At 41.2% G+C, this 12,617-nt stretch overlaps 1 protein-coding gene across 2 annotated transcripts in view; it reads left to right on the top strand.

Annotated features, from left to right (window-relative positions):
• LOC131466990 (protein sidekick-1-like) overlaps positions 1–12,617 on the top strand; it is a 267,384-nt gene that overhangs the window by 223,686 nt on the left and 31,081 nt on the right. For both annotated transcript variants that reach the window (XM_058640648.1, XM_058640647.1), the window contains 5 exons: positions 1,688–1,838; positions 3,344–3,584; positions 3,704–3,819; positions 7,227–7,413; positions 8,639–8,737. In XM_058640648.1, coding sequence (XP_058496631.1) covers positions 1,688–1,838; positions 3,344–3,584; positions 3,704–3,819; positions 7,227–7,413; positions 8,639–8,737 — 794 coding nt within the window. The remainder of the gene's footprint in view (positions 1–1,687; positions 1,839–3,343; positions 3,585–3,703; positions 3,820–7,226; positions 7,414–8,638; positions 8,738–12,617) is intronic.

Raw genomic sequence — 12,617 nt, 5'->3', positions numbered from 1 at the left:
ATCAGTCTATCTGTCTTTGTATCTCAGTCTTCATTTGTAATAGGATTGCTGTGTTTGTGTGTGTGTGTGTGCACACACACAGGGATTATGTTGTGACAAGCGACACCACTGGGACATTAGATGAAGTGATGCACTTGTCGGTCCTTTTTATCCCCCCCGCTTTAAGTTCCTCTTTACACCGCGCTCTCAGTCGTCTCAATGCAGGGACGAGAGCTCATAGATGTAGAGTCTCTCACATGCACTCTGCACACTCACACTTTTTTTTTTGTCATTCACACCCACGCTGAAGCACGGATGGATTAACAAGTAACAGACGCTCTCTTGCGGCTGTGTATCTGTGTGTGTGTCAAGAGGTCGGCATTATTGTGTCCTTTACTTTCTCACTGAAATTTGATTTAATTCAATTCAACAGCCTTTTTCAAAGTCCTCTCACTAAGAGTTACACCTCAAGGATGCCACTGAGGTTCTTTTTTTTTAGAGAGAATCTCAAATATCACAAATTCCTTCATGGGAAGTGTCGGTAGAATTCTGGAATGCTTGTCTGATAAGTGAGTGGATTGCTGATAGGGCTGCAACGATTCATCCATTATTAATCATTGAGTGGTCACTGATTTTTTTTTTAGCTACTTATATGTGAATATTTTTTCTTCATTTAACAAAGAAATCATGTTAAATGAAAAAAGAAATCACTGTCTTGAATGTTACTTGTTTCACTATTCATGTTTTATCTTATTTAATGATGACTATTGGTCAAATGTTTTTTGTATTACTTTGTATTAATTTGAGTCTTTTTTAGTCTTTCACTGTACAGCACTTTGGTCAGCTTATGCTGTGTGTAAATGTGCTTTATAAATTAAATGTACTTACTTACTTACTTACATTACATGTGAACAATTTTTGGTTTGTGGGCATTTTTCTGACATTTTTTGACATTTTATGTACTGAACAACTGATTGATTCATCGAGAAAATAATCAATTGGTTATGGAAATAATCGTTGGATGCGGCTCTACTCTGTTGCTTTTCATTTTTACTACGCAAAACTTAAACTTTCATCCCATAAAAATTGACCTCAATGTCCACCTTTCTGTCTATTCGACTGCCATCTTCAGTCATTCCAGCAGGTCCTAGGTTTTGGTTGCTTATTAGTGACAAGCACGACAGAAGCCCCACAAGTGACTTGGTTAAAAACAACTGTGTTTTTCAAGCAACAGCCCCAAACACTCACCATGAAACATTCTGTTTGATTGGGGTTTCTTAAAAAGCTACTCGGTTTTGTCTTTTTTTTTGGGTCATGTTTTGGCGAACTTCCTGGCTGTCCCCTCCCTCCCTCCTCCCTACATGCCCTCATTAATGCATTTAGTAAAGAAGCCATTTATTCACAGACAAACGGCGTAACCTCACAAGCTAAGTGGAGTTCTGGCTCCTGTTTGGATAAAGTGATGTAAGATATTCAAAAGGTTTCCCTTCGATGTATTTTCAGACCACTGAGACTTGCCAAACGCTCTTCATCAGTAATCACTGTCAGAACACAGAGCTGTTTACCCGCTCATTTTTCTAAACAATTTCAATAACTTTAACTAAGTAAAAGTTAAGTAAGTTCCTAATTGTTATTTATTTTTTCAGACTTTGGATCTCCCTACAAATATCAAACGGACTTTAACGTGATTTATTGTCTTCTCCACCAGGTTCAGGGTGCAACAAGTGAACATTGTCGGGGCCAGTCCTATGAGCGCCCCCTCCAGGCTAATTCAGACGCTACAGGCAGCCCCTGACACTTATCCCTCCAACCTCACCCTGCTGTCTGCTACACAGACCAGCCTGCGCTTCGGCTGGAAGGTACTGAAGAAAAAAAGAAAAACACACACACACACAGAGTAACCTGACTTTGCCCTGTTGCGCAGCTTGAAACTGTGCTAATTTGACTGATGGGGATTTTCTTTATATCTCTTTGTCTCTTTGCTCTGTGTGTGTGTGTGTGCGTGCATGTGCAGCAGGACCGAACAGCTTGCGTGAATGACAGCCTATAATCATTGTCTCTCCTGGTTATCACTGCTAAAACTAATCTGTCACATTTCCCGTTCACCCTGCGGACCACTAGCAGCACAAACTGCAATATAATTTCCCCCTCACTGTCTTTTCTTTTTCCCTCTTGTTCCTGCCCTCCGCTCCCCTCCCCCCTTCTATTATAACATAAATGGAGGGCAGAGTATTTTCCATTTAAGAGCTGGAATGAGAAAAAGAGCCTGTCAAATCAGACACAGACACTGAGGCACTGTGCGCTACCTATGCAGCATGCTAATGGGATTTTACCTGCATGTTAGTGCCCAGCCTGAGCTACAGTGTGCTAGGTTTTCTGCTGTAGTGGAACCATCACAAAGGTTTTAGCTAAGGCTATTATTCTAAGCTGCATATTAAGGATAATAAAGCTAATGTGACATTCTGTATTATGGCTCCTAAATGCTCAGCTGAGCTAAATCACTGGGGTATTTAAAACGACTGGGTGTCTTACTTACTTATCTGTTGCACAGCACAGAGCATCATCAGTGGAATTCTATACTGGGAGCAAACTAAGCTTTCTGTTCAAATGGTTTTTTTGGGGGGGGAACGGAATGTATTCTGACATAGGTGGTCACGGGCAGAGAAGATGAGGTGAGAGTCAGGGGGAGACAGGAAATGAGAAAGATGAGTCAAAGAGGACGACAGCGGGTGAATAAGCCGGGAGAAAAACCTGGAGAGACAGAGACCGGGAAGAGGGAATGTCAAAGAAGAGAAAATTGTAAAAAGTTTTTTAGGATTTCATTTAGAGTTTGACACATCACACATTCTTGGAAAATACAAAAACGCTTCTCCCTCACGAGTTGCACTCATGAGTCTTTTTATACGGTATATGCAAGGCTTCACCTTGAGATGCCACTTCATACTGTTGGGACCATGTTTCTTTATGAGGAGAGGAACATTTTATATTCATTGTATATGTATTAACATAAATTATATACACTGTACAAATCCATCATACCCACTTTGTCACTGTTGTATCAGCAAGCTAAAATGGTTGTGTTTTTATTAACAACCACTGGAGGCTAAAAAGTATAAAATCTTCCCATATTAAAGTCTACTTTGTTTGTTTATTTGTTTTGTTCAGCTTATGTGTGACAGGGTTCTACTCAGGCTTAAAATGTATACGTTTCAAATCATCATTTTGCCTCAATAACTATACCAAAATAACTCATAAGCACCTAAATTAGATCCATATATTTTTATTGTCACCTGAGTTCATGTCAAACAAGATGGATTAAAGTCAAAAGACCTCTCTCTGACCCCTCCCCTTTGTTACTGTCCAGCCTCTTCCTGAGTCTGAGTACAACAGCAGCCCAGAGACTGTAGGCTACCAACTGCGGGTGTGGAGGACAGACGGGCAAGGGGAGGACAGAACCGAGGATGTGGAGGGAGCTCGTGGAACCACTGAGACCACAGTCGAGGGTGTGAAACCCTGGTCCCAGTACCAGGTGCAGATACAGGCCTACAACTCCATAGGACCTGGACCCTGGAGCAACACCGTCGCTGCAAACACAGCAGAATCTGGTACAAAGCGGAGCAGGAAGGCGATGAGATGATTTAGATAAAAGCAGTGGTTGGTTTTTGAGAGTGAAGCACTCAGCTGTCTCTCTCTCTCTCTCTCTCTCGCTGTGTGTGTTCTCTAGTTCCGTCTGGCTCTCCACTTAATGTGACTGCTGAGGCAGTGAGTTCCACCCAGATCCTACTCACATGGACTTCTCTTCCTCGGGCACAGAAAAATGGAGTCATACTTGGATATAAGGTATTTAATCACACATACACACACACACACACACACACACATAAAACCATATTGTGGTACTTTCACTTGACCCTCTCAGCCCATTATCATTTCCCCCAACACCTTTACACACAGTTGCACAGTGGCATGGACACACACATGTCTAATAGTGCAAGCATGATGTAACACCCTGTAACTGCTCTAGTTTGTTCTTCTTCTTTAAACGCATCCAGGGTGAGGGTGAGGGTGGGAGTGTATGGGCTCATACATTCAGGTGAATAAGGCTTTAATGTTTAATACACTTTCTTGAAACAGTGTGTATCATGCTGTTGTACAATAGATGTATTATATATTTATGAAAGAAAGGAGAATAATCCATAAAGCCTTCTGGTTTCATTTTGAGGAGTTTTGTTTTGAACATGAACTTTTTAAAGCTTACACGCACTCTGCGTTCTGTGTTTATTCACATCCAACACACACAACATTACCTTTTAATCTGTCAACATTTGCCAAATTAAACCTCATTCTGTCTGTGTCTGTAATTGTCACATTCTGATGTGCAGGCTTCTAAAGAAAAAAACAAAAACTGGATAAATATTGTAGATTGTGAAGTGGAAGGTGATGCCATTTTTACACGAGTGCATCACTTAGTCACAGTCACCCTTTACACTCGCTGTATGTTTTTTTTGCAGACTCCCACACACAGTTTCCAGGGTTTTTTGCTCTCTCTTTTTTTTTTCTTTCTTGTTTGATTTTAATACCAAGAGTTGACAAGTATTCATTTTTTTCTCATCCACTGTTGTAGCATCCCTCGACATGTTTAGAAAGGTAGATTTAATAAAGAGAAACCTTCTTACCAGTACAGAAAGACTGAGACCATTAGTTACAAACACGTAACTTTCAAAGTATTTTTAAAATGTGCAAAATTCAGGTCATAAGCACATCACACTCCGCGTCTGTGTGTTTTCTCGTGCCCTCCTGAGGATCACGCCGAGCAGCAGGCCTACCATCTACCACCAATCTACCGCTAAAAGCCGAGAAGTGGCTGCCAGCAGCAGCTCTTCAACACTCTCTATCCCCATGTACATGTAATTCTCCAGCCTCCTGCCATGTGCTACTGATTACTATTTCTGTTTTTAGACACTTAAGAGATGACATTTTCTTTCAAAATGGTCTCAAGTGAGGCAGGGGGGGGGGGGGTTCTTGACACGCATTCAAATTGGAGCCTGTTGCCACAGGAGGTACAGTGTGTTTTTTTTTTTTGAGTGGGCACTCATTTTTTAATGAATGCCTCAGTTAAAATACGGTCATGCTTTATTGCCATTTTTAACAAATTCCACTGATGAATTGTCCATGTGTACTGTAAAGCTGTTTGATGAATGTGGGTGGTTTGTCATTTTTGATGATTGACAAATTGATTATGTATTTATTCGGCAAAAAAGTTTGTAAAAATCCAGTGACTCTTTGTCACTGTTGTTGATTTCCGTGCCACTTCTGCTGCCTATTCAGACAACCAGCAGCTATGGAATATTTGTGGCTTATGCTATATCTATTTTTAGTTCTCCTTTCAGCTCTGTTTTAGTCTCCACTAAATCCTGAGGGGAAATACCTGCCATCATCAGCTGTTAAATGCTCCATTATGTTCCCCAGGTAGTTGCTAACTTTGTTTACATTTTATTGTCAGGTAGAAGGCACAAAAACAAACAAGTTCTTTGCACAGCTATTTCCAGAGACAGGTGTGTGGGAGACTATAGTGACAGAACTCAAACAACACTGTTTTGTTTTCTTTAGACCTCCATCAGGCAAATGTTTGGAAGTGAAAAGTAGGCTTAAATGGGCATGTCTGTGACCGCTGACAAATCACATTGTCACGGGTGCCACAGGTGTAGTGTATTTTAACAAAACAAACATTGTTGTACAAACTACATCATCTTCAGTGAGGATGTCCTGCTTTTTTTGGCCCACGATCCCAATTAGTTTTTTTTTTTCCAGAGTACAGTTTTTTATTTTAAATTGTCACTGTTAGGAAAGTAAATTAGATTCCTGTCTGAAGTTTGGAGAGAAATGAGATAATGACTCCTGCTGTGAGGCTGCAGATACCGCTGAGACGCAGAGAGAGAGAGGGAGAGGGGGAGGGAGCGCGGTGCTGTCACCTGCTCTCTGTTAGCTAAACCAGTGCTGTGTTTGTGTACAACATTTCATTACACTGTGACCGAGATGGTGAAAATAACACCTGTCTTCATTTTGAACAGGTGGTTTGATGCCGGAGCTTTTACCTTATATTCTGTACTGACTCAAACAACTGTTGTGATTGTAAACTGGAGTTACAGAGTTACAGGTTTCACCCACTGTGTCGTCACAATCGTGAGTGAGTGGGTTAGTATGCAGAGAGGACAGAAGACAAGGCATTGTTTTTAAATATGACCAATTGTATCAAATTCAGGTCCATAGTCCTCAATCCTGGTCCTGGGGACCCACTGCATGTTTTAGATGTTTCCCTGCTGCAAAAGCCTGGTAACGACCCATGTATTTGAATCAGGTGTGTTGCAGCAGGGAAACATCTAAAACATGCAGGGCAGTGGGTCCCCAGGACCAGGATTGAGAAACACTGAATTACGGTATGATTGAGGTGAGGTGATGGGTGTGATTGCTGGTTTCTGGTCTGGATTGAGAAATCCCTAATCTTCAGTAATTTGTGGAACAACATTTTCAATCATTCAATCCCTTAGGAGTAGGGCTAAGGGAGTATGACTCCAGTATGCCTGCCTTTTGTGTCAGTATAGCTTGTCATGGTCGCCACCTGTTCAGTACCACAAACACTTAGTGAGCAGATGTCATGATGATCATTATTCCTGCATATTGTGCTTCTGTGCTCACTGATCCTTTGTTTCAGTCGCCTCGTAATGTGTAAGTCCGCAATGGCTGCGTGTTATAAATCCCTTGTTTGGTGACGATGTTGTGGACATTTGGTTGTTTTTCCCTAAACGCACCTTGTATAAAACCTGCACTATGAAAGCATCTGTAGTGCTGTGTTGTGCTGTGTTGCAAAACAGTTGCTGAGCCTTGGCAAAACCTTTGGGAACTGTGTATATGACTGTCTGTGGGTTTATCACTGAGTGACCTCCTTGTTAGCAATGTCAAAGCTTCAAATATTACACATTAGTCACACAGTTCTTGGGGATGTTTGGAACAGGCGGGGTGAATTCAACATATTGAGAGTTTGACAGATGAACTGCTAGTTTGTTTGCAAAAGTAAAAATATAGAGCATCACCAGCTTAATCCTTGAAATCCAAGTCATTAAGAGTAATAAAGAAAGAAAAACACAAGATTTATTTAATAGAGAATTTAATTCCACATATTTGACCACTTCTTATCAGCTATTTGTGATTGTGTGTGTGTGTGTGTGGATTTGTGTGTCTGTGTTCAGGTGTTGTCCAGTGAGAAGGACTCGGAAAGTCCCCCCAGTGTTCAGGTGGTAAAAGGAGAAGGGAACGTGTCACTGCTCCTCAGGAGTCTCCAGCAATACACAGTGTACGTGCTGCAGGTGCTGGCGTACACACAGATCGGCGACGGCCCGCTCAGCAACCCCATGCTGCTTCGGACCAAAGAAGATGGTAGGATCTCTCTCTCTGTGTGTGTCCATGTGATCGCTGACCTTTCTGTCTGATCGGCGGTTTGTTCAACACTTATGCCTGCTTCTCTCCTCTGTAGCTGTTTTTCCACCACTTCACTGAATCATCCACCAGGTTCAGTTTACCCATCAGATATAAGATATAAGTTTGCGTGTGCAACAGTCGTAGTAAGGATCCTCCATGGATATATTAACTGTATAAGACCTGGATAGAGCACTGCCCTTTTGGCTTTGTTCATTCCTATAAGTTTTCATATCTTTGGTGTGCTTGTACACAGCTGTGACGTCACTCTGGGGGATTTCTTTTCTGGCCTTCAGGAAGGTTTTACAAATATTAACATATTAACATTAATTCAAAATATAGAATATAAAGATCTATAAATGTCTATGTCCATGTCTCAAGGTGTCCTGTGAACAGTTTTACAGGCGTCTCTATTGTGGTCAATGGGAAATTTGCTTTATGGGCCGCATTAGTATTTTTGTTGTTGCAGTACCATGAGTGGCCACTGGATAAATTGTCTTCAAGGCGGAGCGGGGCGGAGCTCAATCCAGTTCTCATAATACATCCATGAACTAACCTTAACCATGACAACTATATGCCTAACCCTAACCCTAAAACCAGGTCTTAACCTTATCCTCATTCTGTATGGTTCATAAATTCTTTAGGGTCCTCACAAAACTACACATACAAGGACACACACACACGCACTCATACGCGCTCATCTGCTATCAAACAGTGTCACGTTTGAAAAGATTTTCTCATTTCAGGATGAAGTAAGAATATGGGGAAGTCAATTCCAGGCAATGAATAATGAACCTCTGAAACTGTCTGTCATACTTAAACACACACACACACACACACACACACACACGGTCACGCTGACATGTATTTGGTGGTGTGGAACACGGGCCTTTATCACAAACAAAGACAGAGTCAGTGTGATGGATGTTCAGAGAAAATTACATTTTCTATTTTGTGTCTTTTAGACGTGCCTCTTAAATTTTGTATGTGTGTGGAGATCACAAATGCCTATACGTCTTGTCTCGCTAATGCATTAGAATATACTCTGTATAAGAGCCTGATGTTACGACGTTCTTTTTTTCCTCATTTCGTCGCTTTGAAGAAGTTCCTCTGTGCTTCTCTTTATAAATAAGTTATTATTCTTTAATGCTCCTGCCAACTCCCTTCTCTAATTTTCTCTCTCCAGTCCCAGGTCCTCCTGTCAGGATGATGTTTCCAGAAGTTCGATTGTCGTCGGTTAGGGTGGTTTGGCAGCCACCCACAAACCCCAACGGCATCATATTAGGTACCAAAGCACACACACACACACACACACACACAAGAAAGCAAATATTTTATAATCACATTTAACTCATAAGCTAAAGTTTTATGCTTGTAGTCACAATAGATTTATTTTCAATTGCTGAGGGATAGAGCTGGGCGTACACAGGGAATGAGTTAGCAGTTTTAAACACGTGAACACACACAGAGCTACACACACAGAGCTACACACACACACACACACACACACACACACACAACTGTGATCTTTCAAGGGAAGGAAGGAAGTAAAAGGCGTAAAATGGGAAAGAGCTGATTCTGTATTTAGCTTTCAAACAGGGGTCAGCTCTTTCTATCCTCCACTTCACTGCCAAGGTTTGTTGTTATTTATGTTCATTTGTGTGTGTGTGTGTGTGTGCCTGTGCGTGTGTGTGCCAGTCATCAAGATCGTACCTGGGAAAAAGGGCTATTATACCTGCTGAAGCAAGACAGCATTCCTAATGCATACATAAACACATATATAAACACAGAGAGGTCCACACATAAAACTTGTGTCTGAAACTGAAGGGAGCAGATAGAACAGATGAAGGGACACAATCGACAAAGAGGCGAGAAGAATGTGAAAGCTGCTGAGCCAGAAAGAGAGAGAACAGACGCCAAGGGACAAGAGCGGAGATGTATGGAGGTGAGCAGAGGGACAGAGTGTGTGTGTGTGTGTGTGTGTTGCACACAATAACGGGGTGAGAGGTGTAGTATTTGTCCTCTCAGTGGGGGAAGAAAGCGGGACAGTGTGAGTGATGTGTGACTGTATTGTAAGCAGGAGGACATTTAGTGCGACATCACTCTGTGACAGGGGAATGAGTGGGAGGGCGAGTCTCTCTCCATCACTGGAACACACAAACAGGCTGTCCTGCTGTGTCCTTGCTGCATGAGTGTGAATGTGTGTGTGTGTGTGTGTGTTCTCATGCAGATACATATAACTGTGTTGTCCCAATTTCTTCTGCTGCTCATGACGTCCTTATTTCTCCATGAGTTTTTAACCCTTTTTGGGAGCGCGGACAGAGGAGAAATTTGGCACTGAGCAGTGAGGCATTTGTGTTTTTCCACACGACTTGTAGGTGGATATGATACTACCTTGTGCACACAAAACGTCCCAGTGGCAAATCAAAACTGTATCCCATTTCCATGCAACATCATTTTGCATACACAAAATTGAATACTTTGCATTCCAAAAATGAAACATTTTCTCCCAAAGCCACGGCTGGATTTTGGACTGGAGTTTTGAGAAAGATTAACCGGAAGTCACACATCACAAGCAAACATCTCGTGTTTTACTGTCCATGAAACGACGCTCGGTTTGACTCTGCCATGTCTAATAAGTGAACTCTGCCGTAGCAATGGCAATGTTTTATGTACTGTACAAAAAACTATAGTAATGGATGGTGTTGGATTATGGAATCTCCAGTGTGTCGAGACACAGTGATCTAAAAAAACGTTTATTAGACAAGTGGACAAGTAATTATTTTTTATGAACTTTATGAAAAAAACATGAAATCTTAAAAGAAATCGTTATAGTAACCACAGGAGTAAATTAATAGAGGATATCAAAACAGTTATTCTTTTTTAGCAGCAACTAAACTGTTCATTTATTATTTTTACCTTTTCACTGCTTAAGACAAGAAATGGAATATTTAAATACATATTTCCTAATAATAATAACAATTAAATGAACTCAAGAAATGCAAATACATGACCCTTAGTGCTCACGCGGCACAGATCTGCTCTCGGTTAATTGCAGCGGGAATAACACACAACTCCTCACATGGACGTCCTGGGGTGTGTGTGTTTATAGGTCACGTCTTCAGGCTTAACAAAATGCATTTTTTTGTCTTCTTGTGTGTTGTTGAGTCAAAGTTATGATTCATTTTTATAGTTTTTATGAAATGAAATGAAAATACTTTTCATCAGATTGTCCAAAAATGAGGAAAAAAAAGGATATAATGCACTCTATGTCTATTGCACATTCTTATAGCCTTTGTATGTATGTTTTAATATAGTAATGGAAATGTTGTAAGGGTTCATTAAGATCACAAGAAAGTGAAAAGTGCTTATTTTTGGTTCTGGATCAACTGTAAAATAAGGGCAGCGTGTTATATATATATATAATATTTTTTTCAAAGAAAGCGAAAACAGGGATTGTATATAACCTGCATTACAGCCTTAGTATAATTGTATGCATCGATTATTTTGCAAACCTATGAAAGGAGATGTGATTTAACACTGTTGTACAGTGTCTTGGGGTGTGAGAGATGAGGCTCATTGCTACCTGTAGTTGTTGCATGCTCTGCTCTGGCTGTCTCCTGCATTTTATTAAAAAGCTTTCACCTCTGAGTAACATTTAAGTGCCATTGTAGCACAAAGAATCCACAGCTACTTAGCTCAGGCAGGAACGTTTTCATCAATACAGACAAGGCCAACGAACACAGAGCAACTAAAAAGCCATAAAAAGAAAAATTGTAGATCGGTATTTCGGACGCCTTTTAGACAAGAAACGGTGTATGTATGTGGTACATGTTCAGTCTTTCTGTAGAAGAAGGCAGATGGGCTGTTTTTCCTGACTTGACACATCCACTTTGTAATGGAGATGTAGCTTCCTGTGTCTGATAGCAGCGGCGTGCTAATGATATGCAGTACAGAACGCAATGAAGTGCTCTGACCCAGTTGTCGGGATGCAACAGGACTTGTAGTGTAGCTGTTACGCAATAATCTCCCGCACGCTGTGTTCTCATTAACATACACTCAGACGAACTAACGAGATTATCAGACGCACAACCAGATTATGTGCCTTTGACAATTTCCCTCTGAGCAGTTTGACGCGACGTCACTGTGGTGTGATTGTGTGCGTACGGTGTACAATGTAATCTTCACATGGAGGGCCATTGAGAATGGCCAGTGGCCTGTGAAAAGCGGGATCGGGGGCTCAGTGGATCGCGGGTGTGCACGTGTTGAAGTGTGGCGGTGCCGTTACATGGACTGCTGCACATGAGACAGAGGAGCAGACACAGGCTGCGCACACCGCACACCACGGGTCACTGCCAAGGGGAGAGAACGACAATAAAAATGTGTGCATGTATATAGCATTGTCAGTTTATGAGTGTGGAGTGCTGTTCAATGTCAGGTGTCCTTTTCTTTACACTTGTCTGTTTTTGGGTTATATTGTCCCCTTCAGACCTGGTATTAACATCTTTCCTGAGAGTTCCAGTCACAAACGGGCAGCTGTTGGCGAGAACAAAATTATGTTTTTAACGAGTGTACAGATTTGTCTGTTGTCAGTGCGTCGTGTGTGTGTGTGTGTGTGTGTGTGGGGGGGGGGGGGGGCTGCAACTATCGATGAGTTTCGTGATTAATGAGTCTGTTCATTATCTTCTAGATTCGCTGATATATCGTTTGGTCTATAAAACGCAGAAAATGCTGTAAAATGTCAAGTGCGTTTCCCAAACTTCGAATTTATGACTTCCTGAAATGTTTGTTTTTTTCTGTCCACAAACCAAATTTACTTTCACGCAGGAGCAAAGAAAGCATTTAAAAAGATTACATCACAAAAATGTTTTTATTTAATAACAAAAAAAACTCTATTGCAGACCTAGTGTTTGTGTGCATCAGCACAAATAACCACTAAATCACTCACTCCGCTGTAACATGAACACATGATCATTTTGCTCAATGAGGAAAATTTGCCGCCTGTAGATCTGCGGCAACATGAGTATGAACAATGTTACGTGAATTTTACTACAGAAGAAACTTATGGACGAGGATTAGGGCCACAGAGGACTTTAAACTCAGAATTCTGAGAATAAAGTCAGAACTCAAATATTAGAAACTAAATGGTCTGCAAAACCTATATA

The sequence above is a fragment of the Solea solea genome, chromosome 10 (assembly GCF_958295425.1).
Source record: "Solea solea chromosome 10, fSolSol10.1, whole genome shotgun sequence".
Classification (NCBI taxonomy): domain Eukaryota; kingdom Metazoa; phylum Chordata; class Actinopteri; order Pleuronectiformes; family Soleidae; genus Solea; species Solea solea.
The sequence above is the reverse complement of the archived record's forward strand: the minus strand, read 5'-3'. Positions and strand labels throughout refer to the sequence as shown.